Below are 26,454 nucleotides of genomic sequence, written 5' to 3'. Positions count from 1 at the left end.
CAAAGTGGATAATCTCACATTTATTCACATTATACTGTATCTGCCACGCATCTGCCCACTCACCCGACCTATCCAAGTCACCCTGCATCCTCTTCACAGTTTACACTGCCACCAGCTTTGGGTCATCTGCAAATTTCCTAATGTTACTTTTAATTCCTTAATCTAAATCAATAATATTTCTTGTAAATAGCTGTGGACCCAGCACCGAGCCTTGCTAGTTACTGCCTGCCATTCTGAAAGGGACCCATTAATCCCTACTCTTTGTTTCCTGTCTTCCAACTAATTTTCTATCCATGCCAATATCCTACCCCCAATACCATGTGCTCTAATTGTGCCCACTAATCTCCTGTGTGGGACCTTGTCAAAGGCTTTCCAAAAGCTCTCCCTTATCCTTTTTACTTGTAACATCCTCAAAACATTCCAGAAGATTAGTCGAGCAAGATGTCCCCTTCATAAATCCATGCTGACTTGGCCCGATCCTGTTACTACTATCCAAATGCATCTTTACATCTTTAATAATCTCCTTTGCAGGCATACTCCATATCCATGTGTCCAACTGAATTGCCACCCTGGTGTCCGTCACCCCTGGCAGCATGTTTTAGGTATCCATCCCCAACTGTGTAAACAAAGACTTGCCCCACATTCGCCTTTACATTTTGCTCCTCTCACCTTAAAGCCTCGAGTCCTTGACATTTCCACCCAGGAAAAAGGTTTGACTGTTTACCCTGTCTACGCTTTCAATAATTTTGTATACTTCTAAAAGGTCTCCCCTCTCCCTCTGATACTCCAATGAAAACATTCCAACTTTGTCCAATCTCTTTGTAGCTAATCCCCTCTAATCCAGGCAACATTCTGTCAAACCTTTTCTCTGCCCTGCACATCCTGCAGTTGATGGGGCTACCAGGACTGCACACAACATTCCAAATGTCGCCTAAGCAAAGTCCTATAAAGCTGCAACATGACTCCCTGACTCTGATACTCAATGCCCTGACTTGGGAAGACAAGCATGCCATGTGCCTTCGTCAGCCCGCTATTCACTTGTGTTGCCACTTTCAGGGAGCTGTGGACTTGGACACCAAAATCCCTCTGTACATCGGTGCTGTTTAGGGTATTGCTCATAACTTAATACCTTCTCATTGCATTCAACCTCGCAAAGTGCAACAGCTCACCCCTGCACAGATTTACCTCTATCTGCCATTTCTTTAGATAATCTGTATCCCACCGAATACTTTGAGAACCTAGAGCTGTACAGCACAATGTTTGTGCCTCACATGATGTCAAGTTAAACTGATCCCATCTGCCTGCACATGATCCATATCCCTCTATTCCCTGCACTCCCATGTACATATTCAACAGCCTCTTAAAAGCCACTATCATACCTGCCGCCACCTCTACCCCACTTTGTAAACCCCCCCCAACCTCACCGTATAACTAAACCCTCTAGTATTGGACAACTGAACAACCGCTACTCACACACTAACCACAAGGTTTATCTATATCTTTCCTTTCCAAATAAGTATCCAAATGCCTTTTAAATGTTGTAATTGTATTTAAATGCTATAATTGTATTTGTCTACCACTTCATACATATAGTTTCAGTTTTAGTTTATTGTCACGTGTACCGAGGTACAGTGAAAAGCATTTGTTGCGTGCTAACCAGTCAGCAGAAAGACAATACATGATTACCACTCTTCTTCCACCGCCGCCTCCGCCTCGGAGCCTTTTTCCATGGGAAGGAGTCCTCACCCCCCACTGATGACCCCTTCTCCCGTCTCCAACGGACCCCCTCCTCTTGGACCCCCCCCCTGTTTGGCCAACTACCCTCACTAGAACTTTTTATCTCCAACTGCCGCCGTGACATTAACCGCCTCAAATTCTCCACTCCCCTGACTAACTCCAACCTCTCCCCTCCTGAACGTGCAGCCCTCCATTCACTCCACAACAACCCGGATTTAATCATCAAACCCGCTGACAAGTGAGGTGCTGTGGTAGTCTGGCGTGCTGACCTCTACCGGACCGAGGCCAGATGACAACTCTCAGACACCTCCTCCTACTTACCCTTGGACCATGACCCCACTGATAAACACCAGACCTTTATCATCAGCACCATCACGGACCTCACCATCTCCGGCGATCTACCCCCCACTGCCTCCAAACTCATAGTTCCCCAGCCCCGCACGGCCCGATTCTACCTCCTACCCAAAATCCATAAACAGAACTGTCCCGGCAGACCCATTGTCTCTGCCTGCTCATGCCCCATTGAACTTATCTCCACCTACCTCGACTCCATCCTAGCCCCCCTGGTTAAATCCCTCCCCACCTACGTCCAAGACACCTCACACGCTCTCCACCTCCTCGATAACTTCCGGTTCCCAGGCCCCCACTCCCTCATCTTTACCATGGATGTCCAGTCACTCTACACTTCCATCCCCCACAAGGGTGGTCTTGAAGCCCTCCGTTTCTTCGACTGTAGAACCAGCCAATCCCCATCGACCAACACTCTCCTCCGCCTAGCAGAGCTGGTTCTTACCCTCAACAACTTCTCCTCTGACTCCTCCCACTTCCTCCAAACCAGAGGCGTAGCTATGGGCACTCGCATGGGCCCTAGCTACGCCTGCCTCTTTGTCGGGTACGTCGAACAATCCCTGTTCCAGACGTACTCTGGCCCCATCCCCGAACTCTACCTCCGCTACATCGATGGCTGCATTGGTGCTACCTCTTGTATCCATGCAGAACTCACTGACTTCATACACTTCACCTCCAATTTCCATCCTGCCCTTAAATATACCTGGACTATCTCCGACATCTCCCTCCCGTTTCTGGACCTCACCATCTCCATCACAGGAGACAGACTAGTGACGGACATTTACTACTGACTCGCACAGCTATCTTGACTACACTTCTTCCCACCCGGTCCCCAGCAAAAAGTCTATCCCCTACTCCCAATTCCTCCGTCTACGCCGCATCTGCACCCGGGATGAGGTGTTTCACACTCGGGCTTCTGAGATGTCCTCGTTCTTCAGGAAACGGGGCTTCCCCTCCTCCATTATAGATGAGGCTCTCACTAGGGTCTCTTCTACACCCCGCAGTTCCGCTCTTGCTCCCCCTCCCCCCACTCGCAACAGACAGAATCCCCCTCGTTCTCACCTTCCACCCCACCAGCCAGCGGATCCAACATTTCCGTCACCTACAACAGGACCCCACCACTGGCCATATCTTCCTATCCCCTCCCCTCTCTGCGTTCCGCAGAGACCGTTCCCTCCGTAACTCCCTGGTCCACTCGTCCCTTCCTACCCAAACCACCCCAACCCCGGGCACTTTCCCCTGCAACCGCACAAGATGCAACACCTGTCCCTTTACCTCCCCCCTCAACTCCATCCAAGGTCCCAGTCTTTCCAGGTGAGACAAAGGTTCATCTGCACCTCCTCCAACCTCATTTATTGCATCCGCTGCTCTAGATGTCAACTTATTTACATCGGCGAAAACAAGCGCAGGCTCGGCGAACGCTTCGCTGAACACCTGCGCTCGGTCTGCATTAACCAAACTGATCTCCCGGTGGCCGAGCACTTCAACTCCCCCTCCCATTCCCAGTCTGACCTTTCTGTCATGGGCCTCTTCCAGTGCTATAGTGAGGCCCACCGGAAATTGGAGGAACAGCACCTCATATTTCGCCTGGGCAGTTTGCAGCCCAGTGGTATGAACATCGACTTCTCCAACTTTAGATAGTTCCTCTGTCCCTCCCTTTCCCCCCTCCTTCCCAGATCTCCCTCTATCTTCCTGTCTCCACCTATATCCTTCCTTTGTCCCGCCCCCCTGACATCAGTCTGAAGAAAGGTCTTGACCCGAAACGTCATCCATTCCTTCTCTCCCGAGATGCTGCCTGACCTGCTGAGTTACTCCAGCATTTTGTCAATAACATGATTACCACTACCACCTTGGGTAAATAACTACAATACTACATCCCAACTCCTATATTAAATGCCTACATGCCAAATGCCTTCTTCACTACCCTATCAACCTGGGTCACCATTTCAGGGAGCTAGGACATTGCACCCCAACGTCCCTGTACCCATCACCATTCCTGGAGGTCCCTGCGATTCATGTATCTATCCTGTTTAGTATTTAACTTTCTGCCTTTAATCCTCACTTTGATTTTTAGTTTATCCAAAAGGGATTTATTTTTTAATAATATCCATCAGGAAGGAAAACTTTTTCCATACTATTTGAAATATCTTTAGGCTATTTTGAGTGTTCACTGACTGATGCAAAGTAGCGGATTTGTTTCCCATTAATTTTCCTTTTTCACTTTGTACAAGTGGCACCCTCACATAATACCCTCCCTCCCTCTGTCACATTTGCATTGCTAATTTAATAGCTCTGCTGATTTATAGACATTTGCTGCTCTATGAAACCTAATTACCCAGTCATTTGTATCAAGTAGCATCTAAGAATTTACAACTTCAAAACTAAATTAAACGTCACCATGTTCTCCAGAAATGCTACCTGACCCACGAAGTTTCTCCTGCGCTATATTTTTTTGGCAAGCTCAACTCACGTTATAATTGAGTTAATTTGATTGCCTCATCAGAATCCTCAATGCCATATGAGAAGAGAACACCCATTTATAAATAACACAAAATATGGCCTTTGCAATTGTAGAACACATTCAGATCTATATACCCTCTGGTCTCGGAACAGATGCCTTTCACCAGAGCAGCTATTTTGGTAATGAGGTCCTGATGGAGCAGTCTGACTACAGAGGTTTTCAAATCAGTTCAATTTTATTTCTAAGAAAGAAAGCCACACCGTACAAGCAATAACGATTTCCATCATGAAATTTCCCTTTGCTGTAAACCAAAGCCATAGAGCGCCATCTTTTCCATCAAGTGAGCGGATGCTCAGAATCCACCAGTTGACCAATTTTCAGTGAAAAGGTAACAATGGAGTGCTTTAAATGAGTGGAAGGGTCTGATTAATGAATTGAATTGCATTGTTTTGCAGCTGCAAGCATTCCAAACCGCTAAATCTGAAACACTCATTTCAAACATTGTTTATTATAAATGAGCTAAAATAGAAAATTATTGCCATTAATTGAATTTATGAAACAATACACCTCATTTGGAGTATTTAATAACAATTCAGAACAAATAATTAAACAAAAGCTACTAGTATAGGAGTTTGGGAACACCAGACAGGAGCCTATCCCTGTAGGAAGGAGCCGCAGATGATGGTTTACACAAAACACAAACAACTGGAGTAACTCGGTGGGACTGGAGAAAAGAAATGGGTGACGTTTCGGGTCAAGACCCTTCTTCAAACAAACTCGTTCCCCTCGCCCACGACTCAGTCTGAAGAAGGGTCTCGACCCGAAATGTCCAAGTACAAATCCATAGATCCTTGATGGGGCAGTGCAAGTAGTGTTGTTAGGAAGGCATGTGGAATATTGGCCTTAATTAGTCAGGCCAATGAATACAGAAGTAGGGAGGTTATGCTCCAACTTGATAAACCCTTTTGTCAGAACTTGGCTAGAGTACTGGGTACAGGACTTACCACTAAGCCACAGGAGGGATGTGTTTGCATTGGAGAATAGATTCACAGGGATGTTGCCCAAGATGGAGCATTTCAGTTGTGAGGAGGGTTTGGAGAAGCCATTTATTTTTCCCCACTGGTATTGGGGAAGTTAAGAGGGAACATGATTGGGGTGTACAAGTATAGTTAAGGTAGCCTGCAGAAAACCTCTTCCCCATCCCCCACAATAGAGGTAGATAGAAGTAGATGACAGGGGTTTAAGGTTAGGGGGTGAGGGTGTGGTGGGTGAAAGAATTCCGATAGGATACATGGGGGACCTTCACCAAGAGACTGGTAAGTAGCTGGAATGTACTGAGTGGGGTTAAAGCTGGATTGCTGACAACACTTAAGTTAGTCAACAAACACTTGAAATCACTTGGGTATAGTAGGCTGGATGATGGTTCAATACAGAAGGTTCACACTGGATAGCATGGACCAGAAGGGGCAAATGGCCCATTTCCATGTTTATGATTCTGATTGTATTGCTGAATGCTGTATTTTTATAATCAACTTAATGAAATTTAAACAAGTATTAATTGCATTATAAAATTAGACCAGTAATCCATGGTGAGCACAAAAACCTAAACACTTGGGTATGTATAAGCTGGAATTTTTGCAATTATTCCTATTTCAAATTCTGCAAGCTATCAATACCTCTGAACCAGCACACTGTTTCACCTGCTCTTCGAAACACCATTAAAGTAGATACTACGACAATTTTAAAGAGTGTGGGATTGGGATTCGAGTGTACTCTAGATTGGAGTTCTAGCAAAGTAAGCTAAATTCTACACTAATCACTTCAACCTTTGGTCTGCTGAAACACAAAGCTTCATATTAAGAGCTTTAGAATAGACTTCCTGTGCTTTGTCATTTTTGTGTACAGGTGGCATTCCAGCATGAGATCAGTTGGGATATCTGGTGAAATGTAGATGCTGGGCAAGATATCACATCTCTGGCTCCAGGATGACATTCTCGGCTCTGCCACGATTAAATGTATAAGGCACAGAGAACGAATTGAAAGAGTGGGGACAGGGACGTTGAGCGGTAGTCCGTTCTAGGCTCATGAGCTAGAAGTGTATAACCACCTAGACCAAACATTAAAGAACAATACTCCTGTTCCACATCTACCCTACGCCAATGGTAATGTGCCTGCATTGCATCAACCACAATTTAACCATGTGTTTCCGTCAGATGAGCTGGTTAAGGGAACTATACCAAGAGTGCCCACCACAAATAAATTTTCTACTGAACTTAAAGATCGAGGTAAATATGCTGCATTGCTGAAGTAAAGCCAAGCATCAATTGGGTTACAAATTTAAATCAGGTACGTTGCCTGCTCATTTGGGTTTTTTTAGGTGAACAAGCTGAGAATTTTCAATTTTTTAAGCAAAATAAGCAGATAGATTTCAACGTGATGTAATTTTACATTCAACATCCATGTAATGCACAAAAACAAAATTCAATTTAAGGCCCCAAGGTTTTACAAAAAAAAGATATTGCTTCCTAAAATAAATCAGCATCCAAAACAGTTTGCAATATGGACTCACCACCAGAGATATTCCCTGTGGGTATACTTCATCAGAAAATTTATTCATTGTAAAAAGTTAGCCAAATCTTCCTATTTGAACAGCCCAATTTTTCAAATTGAAGAGTTTTGTTTGAGAGCATTACACAACTAGTGGTTTAGGGCGCAAAACATGCTACAGGGTGTTGAAGACCGTTCTGCGCTTTGAGGAAGTTAGGTCCCAGCGATGAAAAGGTTGCAGAGTGCATGCTTCAGCTCCCGGACCACATGTGTAGCCATGCGGGCAGCAATGCTTCTGATCTTCACAGCACGTCGCCTGCAAAAGAATCACAACATCAGTTAATAACCCCATAATGCTGGCTCATAACTGGGTAGGTGCACACCAGTATAACATCTTAGAGGGTCATAACTGGGTAGGTGCACACCAGTATAACATCTTGACAACACACACTGAACTCACTTTCCCTTATCTTTAAATCCTTCTGACATTCATTCCTGGAAAAGCTATGCTGAAGCAGAGCAACAGAAAACCAATGGTGTGCAGAGTTAAGATTAATGCAAAGAACAAAATGAATATTTTCTTCTGAATGTTTATTTTGTCTTAGAGAAAGAACGGCGTTATGCCAAGCTCTAATTATTGGATCCTAAATGTATAAAATACCTGCAGTCAACCACACACCACATTTAGTGGAAAAGTAAGTCCTTGAACTGATGTAGATACTTTTTACATTTTGAACTGTTCACTTAATTTTACACGTATACAAAATTGTATTTTTATACAGTGAGGTCAGTGCAATGGAATATCTTCTAATTTTAATTGAATTGTCTTTCCATATTGTGATCCAAATTTAAATATTGAAATGATCTCTTACAATCAATTTGTTCCTAGCATGAGTGATGCTGGCATGGCCACGGTTATTACCCATCTTTAGCCTGGTTAAAGTCTAAGTACTAGAGTTGCATTATGGGAAGAGAGACTAGCCAATCTCCCATCAACGACATCCGTCCATAAGTGCCAAAGAAGAACCTCCTGGGGCCAAATCAAGCTGGGCTGAATGGAAATGCCTCAACAGACAGAGCTGGTACTGGTCGTTGTAAAGCCACTCTCAAGAAGTGGGGTTCTATAGATACTGAAGACTTTATCTGCATATGTGGCACTGAACCACAAACTATGGAGCACCTATTGAGATGTCCTCTATTGGAGCACGAATGCAAAGCGGAGCACCTCACAGAGAACAATGATATTGCTAAGAGTTGTGTTCAGTTTTGGCTGAAACACAATTGGTAACATGTGTGGACACGATAAGAAGAAGTCGTCGAATGTCTCACACTGGAAGATGAATCTGCCAAATGATATCAGGCACACGAGGGACACTGGGCTTCAAGGAAAGCGATTAACCACTTCTCAAATTTAAATTGAAGTCTGCCAACCAGAGCAACTGGATCTCCTGCTACCTCTGGTCCATTTGAGGTTGAAAGATATAAAGAATGCAAAGCAATCTCTTACTCCGTGTTGCCGGAGTCCAGTTAAGTTCATTTAAAGAAATCCTCACGGTTAAAGATTCCCAAGTCCCGAAATGCATCTAACAACTGAGAGGAAAAGCATCTAAACCATTACTACCTCAAATACATGAACACTTTCAATGAAAGAAATCTGATTTAACAATTCTTCCCCCAGAAGATCAGCAGCAGCAGAAATCAGTACCTTGATGCAATCCCGATTACAAGATGCAATATCCTTCTAATTAGTGAAACTAACCTTTCACATCACAGATTATAAAATCCAAATAAACTATTACTTTACGAGACAATCTGGCTAGGACTGCACTAATGCTTAACAGAGTATCCAGTTTACTTATTCAGTATTATGAATTGTGGGACTGCAATGTAATATAAACAGAAATAAAACCAAACTAGTGTTAGGGATAATTGCAAAGCTCAGTGCCACCATTTATTGAGTTGGTTGTCAAGGTAAGCCATGGGAAAATGCTGTGACATTGCAAAAATACAGAAGGCAGTGCAGTGCATGCCAATTCATTGGATGTTTTTAGGGCTAACGGAATCAACGGATATGGGGAAAAAGCAGGAACGGGGTACTGATTTTAGATGATCAGCCATGATCATATTGAATGGCGGTGCTGGCTCAAAGGGCCGAATGGTCTACTCCTGCAACTTTTTTTCTATGTTTCTAAATGCTTATTGTGGAGTTCATAAGTGATAGGAGCAGAATTTGGCCATTCGGCCCATCAAGTCTACTGCCATTCTATCATAGCGGATCCATCTTACCCTCTCAGCCCCATTCTCCTGCCTTCCCCCCAAAACCCCTGACACTGTACTAATCAAGAATCTATCAATCTCTACCTTCAAAATATCCACTGACGGCCTCCACAGCCATCTGTGGCAATGAGTTCCACAGATTCACCGTCCTCTGACTAAAGACATTCCTCCTCATCTCCTCTCTTTTATTCCGAGCCTATGACCTCTGGTCCTAGATTCTCTCTCACTCATGGAATTTTTTTAAATAAAAGGTAATGTACCTTTATTATTTATTTTATCTTGAGTTTTGGTTCAAGAGATAAAGACCTGGCTGTAATGTGCTGAAGAATCAGCTTCAGCACTTTATCCTTGCAGCAGTAATGAAAGGATATGTTTTGTAGTTCAAACCAGCATTCTTCAACTGCAAATTAACCAATTTAGTGCACTATTGGACATGGTCATGGGAAGTTATCTAGAGATGCATTATGCCTTAATTTATTCACATTATTTACTGGTGTGGACAGTTAAAATAATCTGGTTGGTGCAATCTTCTCAAACCACAGATTAATAAGTACCTTCAACAACAATACAGCTCAGTTTAGCACCATCACTAAAGACCACACGGCATTGGGTGGCACTGTGGAAGAGTTGCTGCCTCACAGCTCCGGAGACCCGGGTTCAATCCTAACCTCAGGTGCTGTGTGTGGATGTTGGATTTCTCCCTATGACCGCGTGGGTTTTCTCTGGGAGCTCTGGTTTCCTCTCACACTCTAAAGACATGCGGGTTTGTAGGTTAATTGGCTTCTGTAAAATTGTAAATTGTCCCTAGTGTGTGTAGGATAGTGCTAGTGTACAGAGTGATTGCTGTTCAGCACGGTCTCAGTGCACTGAAGAGCCTGTTTCCACGCTGTATCTCTAAAGTCAACACTGAGCAGCCCTAATGAGACAAACGGCGACTGGCAGAAACTGCGATTATTGAAGCACCTACTTGATCATAGGGACAGCAAGCCCAGCTGCCCGAGGCAACCCTGCAGCAAGTGGCTGAAGCTGGGCACTGGACCTCGTCATCACATTTCACATTAAAGACAGGAGACAGCTTGATAATCGCAGGTACCAAGCTACTTTGTTTTTCACAGCTCTTGGCTGCCAAGTCACAGGTGTAGCCGTTTGGACAGCAGTGCTCATCATCCTTACAGCAGACCGCCTGGAAGAGACGAGAACAATCAACAACAACATCTCACTGAAGGCCCTCGCACTCCAAGCAAAGAAACTGAAGCTTTTATTTCCAAAAACACTTCTCAAACACAAAGTAATTTATGATTTTTAAAAAAACAGGAAAAGCAGGTGCTATGGGGAAGATATTAAAACAAAACTGCTTGAAAGTTTATGGCATTACCATCTTCTAGCACGAACAGGATACATGCAACACAATGTGGATCTTTTATTAAATGTTTTAACTTATGTAATTAATACGAGTCAATCTTGGTTCATTGATGTTTTCAATTTATGTTTTGGGATGGCACAGTGGCACAGAGGTAGAGTTGTTGCCTTACAGGGCCAGAGAGCCACTGACTATGGGTGCTGTCTTTATGGAGTTTGTACATCTCCTCATGACAGCATGGACTTTTTCCGGTTTCCACCCACACTCCGAAGACAGACAGGTTTGTAGGTTAACGGTTAACTTTGATGTAGTTGTGTGTCTTGTTGCTTTTTTTTCCGTATGGCTGTATGATAATTCGCATTTAACTGTAACTTAATTGATACATGTGACAATAAAAGACCTAAACCTTTGAAACCTTAATTGGCTTCTGTAAATTGCCAAGTATGTAGGATAGAACTAGTGTATGGTTGATCACTGGTGGACAAACGGTCCTTTTCCATGTTGTATCTCTCAACTAAACAGAGTTTAAGGCTAATCGGATTCTCAGAGCACTAACACCACCAATCATTTGTATTCTGTAATTTAGTGCTTTGTCCCTGTTGGAATATCATGGGCTCAGGAGGAGTGAAAACTCCAATGCCCCAATGGCTCGGATCAACAGATGAAGACATTACCAGGTACACTAATATCAGAGGTTGAACGAGATCTAGCAGGATGAAGTCTGAGCAATCATTCCATGGGGCTTTTAAGCAAAACAACCCAATTCTCCCAGATCTTGAAATTTACAAAGAAACAAGGAACTGCAGATGCTGGTTTACAATAAAAAGACAAAGTGCTGAAGTAACTCAGCAGGTCAGGCGCATCTTTGGAGAACATGGAGAGGTGACCTTTTAGATCAGAATGCTTCCTCAGAGTTATTGCGGGGAGTGGGGGTGAAAGAAAGCTGGAAAAGGGAAGGAATAGGTAGAAACTTGCCTGGCAAGTAATAGGCAGATACAGGAGAGGGTTTTCGATAGGCAGATTGTTGGACGAAGGCCAAAGATGAAAAGATAAAAAGGTGCAAAATGATAGAAAAATTGCAAATTGTGGCAGCAGAGGAAGGAATATAGGTGGAAGGGGGAGAAATGGGTGAAATGGGCATTGAGATGCTGCCTGACCTGCTGATTTTCAGCACGGCGTCCTTTTTTGAAAGTGACAGCCAGTCCATAACCCATAGATACCATTCACGGGAATTTTTCAATGGAAATTTTTTTAAATGCAGAGTAAATATGAAAATACATCTCTTGCACACTGGTACCCAACATACCCCTTTCCCCAGAACAGCAATATATTATAGTGCACTAGGTCCTCCAGTCAAAACACTCAGAGGTATGTGTCCTTGTACTTGCTCAAGCTGCTATGCCACGAGGCAGACATTAAACCCTGCCATCCCCACTGCTGTATCAGGACTCGACAGACCCCTGCCCACCCCTCTGCCGCATGCAACCATGCCAGGAATGTGGCGTGAATTCCTGCCCTCCATTTAAATCCACACAATGAATCACCCCAGTACTCAGTGTGGAAAAGCTGCATGTATGGCTCACTAATGAGCAAGTCCGGCTGAGAGAGGGAGCTCAGGGCTACACACTGGCAGGATATGGTGAGCCGGGCTGAGATAGGGAGCTCGGGGCTACATACTGGCAGAGATGGTGAGCCGGGCTGAGAGAGGGAGCTCAGGGCCACACACTGGCAGGACATGGCGAGCCTGGCTCAGATTGGCAGCTCGGGCAGGACATGGCGAGCCTGGCTGAGATAGGGAGCTCAGGGCCACATACTGGCAGGACATGGTGAGCCTGGCTCAGATTGGCAGCTCGGGCCACATACTGGCAGCACATGGCGAGCCTGGCTGAGATAGGGAGCTCGGGGCTACACACTGGCAGGACATGGCTAGCCAGGCTGAGATAGGGAGCTCGGGGCTACACACTGGCAGGACATGGCTAGCCAGGCTCAGATAGGGAGCTCGGGGCAGACCTCCCAAAACTTGATTTTTCAAATTCATAATTTTGATGTCCAAAATTCTGAATTTTACATCAAAATTCATAATATGGCGCATAATGCAACTTTTCAGCAAAAACATGTATGCACGCCAAATGCGTGTACGCGTTGCGCTACATTCACGTGTTCTTGGACTACATGTAGAATGTCACGCCTATCATGAGTATATTCTATTTATAGAAATGGTATTGAACAGAAATACATTTTACAACACAAAGAAAAAAGTTTGTTTTGTTTTTTTCTATTTTGCTTTTTCCTTACACATCCCAATTCTATTGAATAAAAGAACAATGGTCATAAAATGTATGACTAAATTATGAAGAAAGTTTCATTTAAAACTGCACATACTTAATTTCATTGAAGACATACTTGCTCCAGTGGTCTTCAACAGCAAATCACAATGGCCCATGCCCCTCCCCCCCCACACCCCTACACTACCCACCCCCACTCCACCCCAACCCCTCCCCCCTCCCCTACCCCTCTCCCCTCCCTCCCCTACCCCTACCCCCTCCCTCCCCTCCCCCTCCCCTTTCCCCCCACCTCCACTCCCCCTTCCCCTTCTTCCCCACTCCCCTCCCCACCCCACACCCCTCCCTTCCTCTGCTCCCCGACCCTGACCCCCACACCCCCCTCCTCTACCCCCCAACCCCCACCCATCCCATCCCCTCTCAACATCAACGGGACTCACACTACACAGCGAGGCCAGGCCAGCGGTGAGGGGAGGGGCCAGGCCAGCGGTGAGGTGAGGGGCCAGGCCAGCGGTGAGGGGCCAGGCCAGCAGTGAGGTGAGGGGCCAGGCCAGCGGCGAGCGGAGGAGCTGGGAGAGCTGCGAGGCAGGTGTTTTGCGGAACAATGTGAGGCTAAATCAGAATGGCGGAAGTTAAATAAAAAAGTGGAAACTTTCCGCCAAATTCAGAAGGGTTGTGAGGTCTGGTCAGGGCCACATACTGACAGGACATAGCAAGCCCGGCTCAGATCGGGAGCTCAGGGCCACATACTGACAGGACATAGCAAGCCCGGCTCAGATCGGGAGCTCAGGGCCACATACTGACAGGACATAGCAAGCCCGGCTCAGATCGGGAGCTCAGGGCCACATACTGACAGGACATAGCAAGCCCGGCTCAGATCGGGAGCTCAGGGCCACATACTGACAGGACATAGCAAGCCCGGCTCAGATCGGGAGCTCAGGGCTACATACTGACAGGACATGGTTGGGATCTGACAAAATCTGTTCTTCGTGTTCAACCTCAAGCAAATCAAATTCAACTGATCCAGCAAGCTGTGCTTCTACTTAAAACCACTCAGTACAAGGGACTATTCAGAGTGAAGTCATATACTGAATATAACAATTCAGTTCCTTTTCCACAATTCTATCAGATAAATTATCCATAATTAGGAACGAATGTGAAATTCTACTTAATGCCATCCATTCTGTACTTTTCAAAATTCAACAATGTCCTTACCATTCTGGCATTTGCAGTGTTGCTATCAATGCCCAACAGTGGCAGGCTCTGCCTAGCGAGCTCCAGCGTCTTGGCATTGACCCTGACCTCCATGTTATGTTCCTTCCCATTCCCCTTGGGTTTCCTCTCGATACTCGAGTTTCACATTCCAAGAATAGGTCGTTAGGCAAATTGTTCACTGTCAATTATACTTCATTATAAAGCTGGTCAGTGTTTTGTAATCAATCCATTACAAAGTATTCGGTGAACCATAAAACATTTATTAGACCCATTCCGAGTGAGCAGCACATCTGTGCGTTCCTCACTTCAGCTCACAGACTAACAACTAACCGAACAAGCAACAGACCAACCACGTCAGTGACTCCAGTCCTACCTAAATCCTGGACTGGATTACAAAGTGGAATGTGTACCATGCATAGGATATGTGGTGAAGGTTATGTAGACAGAGATAAATATGGTTGATCTACAGTCAGTGAGTGGCAGAATCGAGGGACAGAGTCAAGAGGAATGTGAATAGAAATGGAACTAGTGTAGGATTAGTGTAAATAGATTGTTGGCCTCCCTCTGTGCTGTTTCAGTGACACTGCTACAGGATTCTTACAAAAGGGCAAAGGATACAGGGATTAGAAACATAGAAAATGGGTGCAGAAGGAGGCCATTTGGCCCTTCAAGCCAGCACCGCCATTCATTGTGATCATGGCTAAGTATCCACAATCAATAACCTGTGCCTGCCTTCTCCCCAGAAGGGGAAGGGCGGGGAAGGGGAGGAGGGGGTGGAGGAGGAAGGGAGGGGGAGGGAGGGAAGAAGGTAGATGGGAGGGAGGGAGAGGTGGGAGAGAGGAGGGGAAGGGAGGGAGAGGGGGCGAGAGGGGGGGAGGGAGTGGGAGGGGGAGAGGGGGATGGGGGAGGAGAGGGTGCTGCATCAATGCAGGAGAGGTTTGGGCCCAACGGGTCCACTTGGTCTATTCGTACTTAAAATGTTTACAATGATGTTATAAATTTTTGATCAGCTTCAAACAAATGTAGACATAAATAACATTATAACTACAGGATTAATCCCTATTTAAAATAACAAGCAAATGATTGGACAAAAAGCTGGCAAGTGTAATATGTGTGAAGATGTGAAGCTGTTCATTTTGGAAAAATAATTAACTAGGGTAAAACTGCAGCACCAGCGATTTGGGATTCTGGTGCATGAAAATAAAGCTAAAACTGAATCGAGAGGTTTGGAGCAAATAGAGTTGTGAACATGACCCAGTCCATCAAACAAACCAGCCTCTCTCCTCCCCTCCCTGCTCCAAAATCGACTCAGTGTATACTTCACACAAGCTCAGGAAAGCAGCCAGGGGGCGCCGCACGATGGCTGCCTCGCCAACGGCTGACTTCGTCTTTTTCATTCTTTGTGTTTTTAATTAGTTGTAAAATTGATGTTTTTAGCTTCTTTAGTTTTTTATTTGGTGGGGGGGTGGGGGAAACTTTTTTTTCTTTTTCCTCGACGGAGATGTGACTTTTTCCGTGTCGTATCTCTGTCTGCACTGCGGACTAACATCGTGGAGTTGGCGGCCTCTTGTTTGGGACTTCTAGAGCTCCATCGTGGAGTTGGCGGCTCCCGCGGACTTCAACATCTCGGAGCGGGCGATCCCTTTGGCAGGGGTCGGCCTTTGGTGCTCCAAAGCTGCGGGAGCTGCGGATTTTAACATGGTGAACCTCGCGGTCCCTGGGTAGCAACTGATTTGGGGAATTCCAATCCAATCCCTGATGTGGGAGCTCGATCGCCGGCTGCGGATGGTTCGATTCCCCCGACCGCGGGAGGAAAGGAGGAAAGAAGATAAGACTTCCATCACATGTGGAGGAGCCGCTGTGGTGGATGTTTATGTTAAATTTTTATGTGGTTATGTGTCTTGTTGCTTTTTTGGTTTGACTGTATGGCAAACCAAATTTCTCGTATGTTGCAAAACATACTTGGCTAATAGATTATGATTATGAATATAATCATTTTTCTCCCATCAGGCAGAAGCTACAAAAGCTTGAAAGCACTTATCATCAGATTCAAGAACACCTCCTTCTCCACTGTTATCAGACTCTTAAAGGGCCCTGAGGCTCTTGCACTTTATGTCGGCACTTTCTCTTTAACTGTAGCACTACATTTATTCTTTTGCACTACCTAATGTGCTCAAGCATAGTATGATTGTGTGGATATAACGCAAAACCTTTTTTTGACGAGACCTTGGTCCACATGACAATGATAAATTGACACCAATTCCATTGTATTGCCTCCAGGTGCAAACTGAAAACAAAGCTCAATCCACTACTTTGCCAAGACAAAATGGCTATTTCCTCTAACATCTAATTTTTTTCACTTAATTTTATTCATTTCATAAAAAGTATAAAGGAAACAAGCAAGAGATTAAGTTCAAAGCTTGACATGGTAGTTTTCCTTCCAAGTAACATACTTTACAGGAAGACTAGCAATAAAATATTTTCACCGTGTCTGACAGATCCCTGAAAGATTTAGTGAAAATGGAATAAAGTAGAATACAAGGAAATGCAGATGGTGATTTACAAAACAAGAGTAACTCAGCAGGTTGAAAGCATCTCTGGAGAACATGTACAGGTAACGCTTTGGGTCGGAATCCTTCAGTACTTAGATGTACTTTAAGGCTCATGACCTGCAGAACTACAGACTAAATTGAAGATGGAGTTGGGCTCTGATCAGAACAATGCAGCCTGTGTTGCACATTTTCCACATTCTATGAATGGTATGTAAACTCACCTATAATTATCCCTCAATTCAAGATAATTGCTTGTTGCAAAATGACCATATTCATATCTTTCTTTCCCACGTATAAGAATTGAGGTGCATGAAACACGAATCTATAACCCATGCAGCACGAAACAGGGACGGGTAAGGGAAAGCGTGTTCTAAAAAACAGCAAGGCAGAGAGAGTTGCTACGCAGCAGTAGAGTTGCTACCTTACAGCGCCAGAGACCCGGGTTCTAGAGGTGCTGTCTGTACAGACTTTGTACGTTCTCCCCGTGACCGCGTGGGTTTTCCCCGGGTGCTCCGGTTTCCTCCCACACTCCAAAGATGTACAGGTTTGTAGGTTAATTGGCTTTGGCAAAGATTGTAAATTGTCGCTAGTGTTTTGGATGGTGCTGGTGTGCGGGGATCGCAGGTCGGCGCGGACGCGGTGGTCCGAAGAGCCCGTTTCCGCGCTGTCTAAACTATACAAATAGAAACTAATACAGAAAAGACGATGTGCATGCATACAGAAATTAATGCACCAGTCACATGTGAAGCACCATGGCAGCATGACAGGAATGAACACAAGCATTCACTAAGATGGCTCAAAGACATATAACCAAGCAGTGACAACTGACCTGGAGAAGAGGGCAGCAGGCCCAGGATCCTGACACCAGCTTGCAGCAGGTCGAGCCTGATTGACACTTTACTGTCTCATCACACTGGACATCTAAGGCTTCACTTTTCACAATACTTGACATCTTTGTTAACAGAGGAATAGAAATACTGCCTTTGTGACAGAGCTGTGCTTGAACATCACATGTATAACCATTAGGGCAGCAATGAATATGATCGTCATAGCAAACACCCTGATAGAGAAAAGAAATACTGCTATATCTCAAAACCCAAGTCATAATCCACAATAAGTCATGCTACAATAAAGGTGGTTAAGCAGCTTCACTCTAACAATCTACTGGGAAGAAAGATCCTATTTCCATCCTCAGGTTTATTTTCCACATTGAACCACAAGATGTGCAGCACAAATCCTTTACAGCTGTGCAATAAATTGACCTGGCTCTCGCCAAAACCAAATGTCACCAAAAATGCACTTTTTTCCCCTTAAAAATGATCCCATACAAAGCATACCTTAAAAATGTTAAAGTGTCACATGGTTCAACAATTAATCTCATGTGAGAAAGTCTAGGATTCAAGCCACACTCTAAACAAGTAATTCTTGCAGCAGAAACTACCCGTTGCAGTACTGAAGGAGTGCTGCATTGTCAGGGCCATTATCTGAGACAAGATCTCCAGGTGGACAAATTAACTCTTCTGCTAAGCTTCAAGCCACAAAGAGGATAACATATTGTTTTACACATACATACATATATATATCTATAAAAATAGAGTCACGATCAATGTGCAAAAGGAGCAAATGATCAAAATACAAGCAATCAACATTCAAAGAGAAGCTTAAAGGGCCTGTCCCACTTAGGCGATTTTTTTGGCGACTGCCGGCGACTGTAGCAGATCGACAACATTTTCTTTTCCCGACGACAATGACCAGGACAATGCCGAGTCAGGTCGAGATTACACCGTCTTCGGAAACATCGCGAAATTCCCACGCTGTCAATGCTTCTCTGGCGTCCTAATTTTCGCTGAAATCACTGACAAGTCGGTAAGTACTTGAGAGTTTTGAACTATAACATCTTGTATGGGTTACTTAAAAACCAAGCTTCACTGTAACAAGGCATAAACTGGATTTGCTTCCAGTTTACTAATAGCAGTATTTAAAAAAAAAAATTAAAAAGTGGTTAAGTGGATTTTTGTGAAAAGTGTGTGGGCATTCTTTGAAAATGTAAGGGAGATGTATATCTGGTTTCTGGGTTGCATATCTGGGTTGGTAGCCCACTATAAATGTAATGGCTGATGGCCATAAACATCGCGGAAATTCCCACACTTACCTGACCGTCAAACTGTCGCCTTCAATCTACCTGTCAAATGTCTTGACGGTATATAAATTGGTTAAACACAAGCATTTTATGGTATTTGGAAATAACTTTACTAATTTTAATATTATGTGCTTCTAACTGCATCTAAGAGAACCTAGCAAACCTGGGGACAGCATGCGACAGCGCCCGCAATAAACAACGATACCTGGCGACAAGCCAGCTGTCGCCGAGAAATTTCAAACCGGGTGATTTCTCAGCGACGCGCTGAGATCCACTACGATTTTTAGAAGACTCCTCATGATCATGCCCGCGACACCCGGCGAACTGTTGGCAAGTCTAGTCGCCGGCAGTCACCTTAAAATCGCCTAAGTGGGACAGGTCCTTTAGTAAACTTCAAGTATCATAGAAGCAGACAGTGTGTCCCCCACATCCCACAGTTCAGCTTACACCAGACTGCTTGTTTGGCAGCTCGTAGTTTCACTACACAATATTAGTCACTTTGTCCAGGACACCACATTTTATTGAGGACTTGTTAATGACCGATTGGCAAATAAAAACTGTGGCAAGAATTTTTCCGCCCCATCCCAACCAGAACATGTCTGGATCTTCCTGCATGCAAAAGTGCGACAGGCAGTAACCGTGCTCACATTGAACAGCACTGGGATATTTAAAGACCAGTGATCTGCAAGGCTTTAAACTCAGAGCCGGGATGTGCGATTACAGTCGCTTTTCTCAATTGTGATGTACAGGTCACAATTTTAAATAAGCCTCTCGAAAAATGTAAGGCGTTAAAACAAGCGAAAAAACAAGTCATCAATGAATGATAGGTGAATTGACAGGATTAGAGTGAGTTTAAAGTTAAGGATGGTATTATTAAGGATGATATTTTTAAGGTAGACACAAAATGCTGGAGTAACTCAGCGGGTCAGGCAGCATCTCGGGAGAGAAGGAATGGGTAACGTTTCAGTCACGCAGAACCAGTCAATCTCCATCTACCAATACTCTCCTCCACCTAGCAGAGCCGGTTCTTACCCTCAACAACTTCTCCTTTGACTCCTCCCACTTCCACCAAAGCCGAGGCGTAGCTATGGGCACTCGCATGGGCCTAGCTATGCCTGCCTCATTGTAGGGTACGTCGAACAATCCCTGTTCCGGACGTACACCGGTCCCATCCCCGAACTCTACCTCCGCTACATTGATGACTGCATTGGTGCTACCTCTTGTACCCATGCAGAACTCACTGACTTCATACATTTCACCACTAATTTCCATCCTGCTCTTAAATATACTTGGACCATCTCCGACATCTCCCTACCGTTTCTGAATCTCACCATTTCCATCACAGGAGACAGACTAGTGACCGACAACTACAAAAAACCTACTGACTCCCATACCTCTCTTGACTACACTTCTTCCCACCCTGTTTCCTGTAAAAACTCTATCCCCTACTCCCAATCCCTCCGTCTACGCCGCATCTGCGCCCAGGATGAGGTGTTTCACACTAGGGCATCAGAGATGTCCTAATTCTTTAGGAAACCGGGCTTCCCCTCTTCCATTATAGATGAGGCTCTCACCAGGGTCTCCTCTATATCCCACAGCTCCGCTCTTGTTCCCCCCATTCGTAACAAGGACAGAGTCCCCCTTGTCCTCACCTTCCACCCCATCAGCCATCGTATACAACAGATTATCCTCCAACATTTCCGGCACCTCCAACAGGATTCTACTACTGGCCACATCTTCCCATCTCCTCCCCTTTCTGCTTTCCGCAGAGACCATTCCCGCCATAACTCCCTGGTCCACTCGCCCCCTTCCCACCCAAACCACCCCCTCCCCCTCGACTCCATCCAAGGACCCAAACAGTCTTTCCAGGTGAGGCAGAGGTTCACCTGCACCTCCTCCAACCTCATCTATTGTATCCGCTGTTCCAGATGTCAACTTCTCTACATCGGCGAGACCAAACACAGGCTCGGCGATCGTTTCACTCAACACCTTCGCTCAGTCCGCCTTATCCAACCTGATCTCCCGGTGGCTGAGCACTTCAACTCCCCCTCCCACTCCCAGTCTGACCTTTCTGTCATGGGCCTCCTCCATTGTCATAGTGAAGCCCAGCACAAATTGGAGGAACAGCATCTCATATTTCGCTTGGGCAGTTTACACCCCGGCGGTATGAACATTGACCTCTAACTTCAGTTAGTTCCTCTGTCCTTCTCTATCCCCTCCCCTTTCCCAGTTCTCCCACTGTCTTCCTGTCTCCTACTACATCCTATCTTGGTCCTGCCCCCTCCCCTGACATCAGTCTGAAGAAGGGTCTCGACCCCGAAACGTCACCCATTCCTTCTCTCCCAAGATGCTGCCTGACCTGCTGAGTTACTCCAGCGTTTTGTGTCTACCTTCGATTTAAACCAGCATCTGCAGTTTTTTTTCCTATAATATTTTTAAGTATGGGAGAGTAAAGAAGTCTGTCTGGAGGGAATAGAGGGAGGGATTCTGTTTCCAAAGGTAGGCGGGGAGACAGTGCAAGACAAGGGGGTGTGTTTAGTGAGAAAATAAATGTAAAATTCAGCTAAAATCTGTCGGTTATGAATGATACTTATTATAATTTATATGCAGGAAAATCTTCCCGATGTTGGGAGAGTCCAGAACCAGGGGTCACAGTTTAAGAATAAGAGGTAGACCATTTAGGACTGAGAAGAGGGAAAACTTTTTCACCCAGAGTTGTGAATCTGTGAAATTCTCTGCCTTGGACAATTCTGCAGCAAGCCTGCACTGTTGCACTAACAGTACCATCACTACATCAGTGCCAGACACACTGCCTTCATTTTAGTCACATTCAGCACCATGGATTCCCATGTTTTGAACAGAGCCCCACCTGAAGATTACACAAGGAGACATTGGGACAGCAGCGTACAAGATCTTCACAGCAAATTGCAGGTTGCAGCAAAGGTAATTCAAATTAAAATGTGACTGCCAAGAGACAACTCAATGTCTGCCATAAGAGTCTATATGAAACCCAAAAATCCTAATCGTGAAATAAGCATAGTGGGACAATATCATAACAATCTCAGTTCATGATACCCATACACCTGCACTTCAGAATCCCACTCCCGGCTTTTGTCCATTTGCCTTTACAATAATGCAGGTTGAAATTTTCTGGCTCAGCTTCTCGTGGTCAGTAAATCACATGGCCTATCACGTTTTAAACCTAATCTGTAGCTAAGTAACTCTTACCAGTATACCTTTTGGAATCTCAGCAGACAACCAACGCTGCTGATTTAACGGAAACAGATTACAAACAGTTCTTGGAACACATTCGTAACCTGGGGATATCTATACTTAAGAATAGTTCTCCTGCTCAATCAGGGGCATTTTTTGTCATCCAGCATCAGTCAGACTAAATAGTGTCGACTAATTTAAACAAAATGCAATTTAAACACAAGATAGACCAGTTATTTGAAAACAGCAAACTGGGTGAACCTTACATCTCTTCCACCAGCTATTGCAGCCTCACTGCAGAGACTGTTGGCAATGCTTTTAAGTTTCCTTTTAAGCTTTTAAGAATGTGTGTTGGCCCTCAAATAGTGGATTTAAGAGGCTTTTAGATAGGCACATCTACATGCAGAGAATGGAGGGATATAGATTATGTGCAGACAGATAAGAGTTGATCTTGACATCATGTTCAGCACAGACACTGTGGGCCGAGTGGTCTGGTCCTGTGCTGTACTTTTCCATAGATACACAAAATGCTGGAGTAACTCAACATGTCAGACAGCATCTCTGGAGAAAAGGAATAGGTGGCGTTTCGGGGAGACCCTTCATCAGACCCGTTTCCATGTTCGACATGATGCCTCATACCACAGTCAAAGCTGTTGAGAATTCAAGGACTGTACGACTCATGGTAGATGCAATGGTTTCACTCTAATTTAGTTCTCAAAATACAAACACAAGAAACTGTAGATGCTGGAATTTTGGGCAAAAAGCAAATTGCTGGAGGAACTCAGCAGCCCAAGCAACATCTGCGGAAAGTGAATAGACAGGCAATGTTTTAGGTCGCGATCAAAACTTCATCTGTCCATTTCCCTCCACAGATGCTGCTTGACCTGTGGAGCCCCTCCATAAACTGCATCACATTAATGTTTCTGTTCACAAAATGTCAATGGAATGGAGGCCGTTTGACCTGAAACTGATAACTCCAATGGGAGCTGTACATATGCTGAATGAACACTCCCAACCTACACAAGATAGCAAGTACTCAGAAAACAGTAGATTCAATAGGACCTTCATTTCCTGAACATTGGTTCCTTCAGGTAGCAACTGAATCAATGCTGTAGATAACATTAAGTTACTCCACAAGATGGATGATCCAGATAATGCCGTGCGTGTGCCCTCCAATGGGAGTACGGGTGCTCCCCGGCGTACGATGTGTCGACTTGCGAATAAAGAAAACTTATTGTAGTATAACTAAATATTGTCACAAAAATAATAAGTACAGGTATTTTAAATCATTACAATTTTTAGAATTTATATTCCTGAATATTCTATAGTCATAGTTGGCAGTGTGAACGGTGAAGAGGATGTTGGGAGGTTGCAGGGTGACCTGGACAGGTTGAGTGAGTGGGCAGATGCATGGCAGATGCAGTATAATGTAGATAAATGTGAGGTTATCCACTTTGGCGGCAAAAACAAGGAGGCAGCTTATTATCTCAATGGTGTCAGGTTAGGTAAGGGAGAAATGCAGCGAGACCTGGGTGTCCTTGTACACCAGTCACTGAAAGTTGGCGTGCAGCTACAGCAGGCAGTGAAGAAAGTTAATGGCATGTTGTGTTGGCCTTCGTAACAAGAGGATTTCAGTATAGGAGTAAAGAGGTTCTTCTGCAGTTGTATAGGGCCCTGTAAGACCACATCTGGAGTATTGTGTACAGTTTTGGTCTCCTAATTTGAGGAAGGACATCCTTGTGATTGAGGCAGTGCAGCGTAGGTTCACGAGATTGATCCCTGGGATGGCGGGACTGTCATGTGAGGAAAGATTGAAAAGACTAGGCTTGTATTCACTGGAGTTTAGAAGGATGAGAGGGGATCTATAGAGACGTATAATATTATAAAAGGACTGGACAAGCTAGATGCAGGAAAAATATTCCCAATGTTGGGCGAGTCCAGAACCAGGGGCCACAGTCTTAGAATAAAGGGGAGGCCATTTAAAACTGGGGTGAGAAGGAACATTTTCACCCAGAGAGTGGTGAATTTGTGGAATTCTCTGCCACAGAGGGCAGTGGAGGCCAAATCATTGGATGGGTTTAAGAGAGAGTTGGAGAGAGCTCTAGGGGCTAGTGGAATCAAGGGATATGGGGAGAAGGCAGGCACAGGTTACTGATTGTGGGCGATCAGCCATGATCACAATGAATGGTGGTGCTGGCTCGAAGGGCAGAATGGCCTCCTCCTGCACCTATTTTCTATGTTTCTATATTTCTATACAGCATGGAAACAGACCCTGCAGCCCAACCTGCTCACATCGACAAACAAGTCCCATCTACGCTAGTCCCACCTGCCCGTCTTTGGCCCATATCCCTCTAAACCTGTCCTATCCATGTACCCAATTGTTTCTTAAATGTTACAATAGTCTCTGTCTCAACTACCTCATCTGGTAGCTGGTTCCATACACCCACCTTCCTTTGTGTGAAGGTATTCTTCTGGACAAACCCAAGCAAATGAGAGAATGAGAGGAGCATGCAGAGGTGAGCACTGTGTTTTGTTAACAGTCCCAGGAGCAAGTGCAGCTGGTAATTACAATTCATTAAGTATCTTCCCTTTTTATCATATCATATCATATATCTACAGCCGGAAACAGGCCTTTTCGGCCCTCCAAGTCCGTGCCGCCCAGCGATCCCCGTACATTAACACTATCCTACACCCACTAGGGACAATTTTTACATTTACCCAGTCAATTAACCTACATACCTTTTAGAAGGAAATGACTGAAAGTTTATGACAAAGGCCACTCATTGATCTAGATTTTGGATTAGAAAGTTGACACAACTGTTAACGCTTCCCATAATAGTGTGAAACCAAGCAATTTCTGAAGTGTATGCAGTTGGACACAGGAATGACAACATTAAACTAATGGATGATGAATTCTTACATTCTGTGCAGCGACATTAAATTTTGTTATCACCTAAATACATTCCGTACACATCTTCCCAAAAGCTGGAACTTTATATGCACAGGAGCACCTTTTATGGTTCTTTACGAGATTAGCCGAGTCATGATGTTTGCAGGTCAAACATGCAAATATTGCCAGCTCGATGCACTACAGCGATCGTAATAATCAAATCACTTTTCTCCCAGAACCCACACAACTGACATTTGATGCAGCATTCTTCAGACTCCTGATAAAGAGCCACTAACTCAGCATAGATCAGCAGAGAATCATTCCTCAGTCTGTGGGGCTCAGGTGCTCAATGTTCAGGTCCAGGTCCAGGCCCAGGCTCCGGCTGCTTCCCCCGGCACCAGGCCTGGCTCTCCCGCTCCCAAGAGACAGGCAGCCGAGCCCTGCTCAACGGGCCCCAACTGCGCAAGCGCGGACGCGTTTGTTCTGCACACGCGCGGATGCGGCGGCCATCTTACGTAAGTACCAGATCAACGGAGCCCCAACTTCGCATGCACGTTTTTTTAAACTTTAAAATGGAATGACTTTAAAAATATAACACTGATTTCAATGAAACTTCTTCCATAGGGACAACAGTGAGAGAGGTGGGTCTAAAATTGTCACGCTATCATGTACCGTTTTGGCTGTACTTCAGGAACAAACGAGAGTTTTAGTATATAGATGGGCCAAATGCAGGCAGGTGGGACTAGTTTAGATGGGTTATGTTCGTCGGTGTGGGCAAGTTGGGCCAAAGGGCCAAGGAGATTCCCCACATTACAGACGGGCTGAAAAGAAAGTAGTTACACATTTCAAGTGTGCAAATCTCTTACTTTTGGCATAGGACAACACCTATAGTCTCCTGAGAACATCAGGCAGCAGGTTTCTTTTCCAGGGCAGAACACAGTGTCATTGCACAGCACATTTGAAACTGCAAAGAGAACATGATAAAGGTAACAAACAGTTGAACAAAACTAGAAAATCATCAAGGGAGGAAGAAATTAAAAGAAGGACAATGAGAGAGGAACAGGGGGCAGAAATAATTGAATTCTCATGTGTGAAGTAATTCATAAAAACCCAATACATTAGCAAGTTCAAACATCTCTCGAGCTACAAACTTGAAATAGTTTATTTATTTGGAAATTTGAAAGATTTGTTAGATAGAAATTCAGAAAATAGGTGCGGGAGGAGGCCATTTGGCCCTTCGAGCCATTCATTGTGATCATGGCTGATCATCCACAATAGGTAACCTGTACCTGCCTTCTCCCCATATCCCTTGACTCCACTAGCCCTTATCTTTTAAATAGCTCTATCTTTTAAATTCATCTAGTGAATTGGCCTCCACTGCCTTCTGTGGCAGAGAATTCCACAATTTCACAATTCTCTGGGTGAAAAAGTT

At 44.7% G+C, this 26,454-nt stretch overlaps 1 protein-coding gene across 1 annotated transcript in view; it reads right to left on the bottom strand.

Moving 5' to 3' along the window:
• Positions 1 to 4,762: 4,762 nt before the first annotated feature.
• The window catches only part of LOC144590170 (progranulin-like), a 60,696-nt gene continuing 39,004 nt past the window's right edge, over positions 4,763 to 26,454 (bottom strand). Inside the window, exons 7-9 of the mRNA XM_078394988.1 lie at positions 25,889 to 25,986; positions 10,338 to 10,553; positions 4,763 to 7,409 (exon numbers count right to left, since the gene is read on the bottom strand). Of these exons, the coding sequence (XP_078251114.1) occupies positions 7,269 to 7,409; positions 10,338 to 10,553; positions 25,889 to 25,986 (455 nt within the window). The 3' untranslated portion in view covers positions 4,763 to 7,268. The remainder of the gene's footprint in view (positions 7,410 to 10,337; positions 10,554 to 25,888; positions 25,987 to 26,454) is intronic.

This window comes from Rhinoraja longicauda, unplaced genomic scaffold (assembly GCF_053455715.1).
Source record: "Rhinoraja longicauda isolate Sanriku21f unplaced genomic scaffold, sRhiLon1.1 Scf000147, whole genome shotgun sequence".
Lineage (NCBI taxonomy): Eukaryota > Metazoa > Chordata > Chondrichthyes > Rajiformes > Arhynchobatidae > Rhinoraja > Rhinoraja longicauda.
The sequence above is the reverse complement of the archived record's forward strand: the minus strand, read 5'-3'. Positions and strand labels throughout refer to the sequence as shown.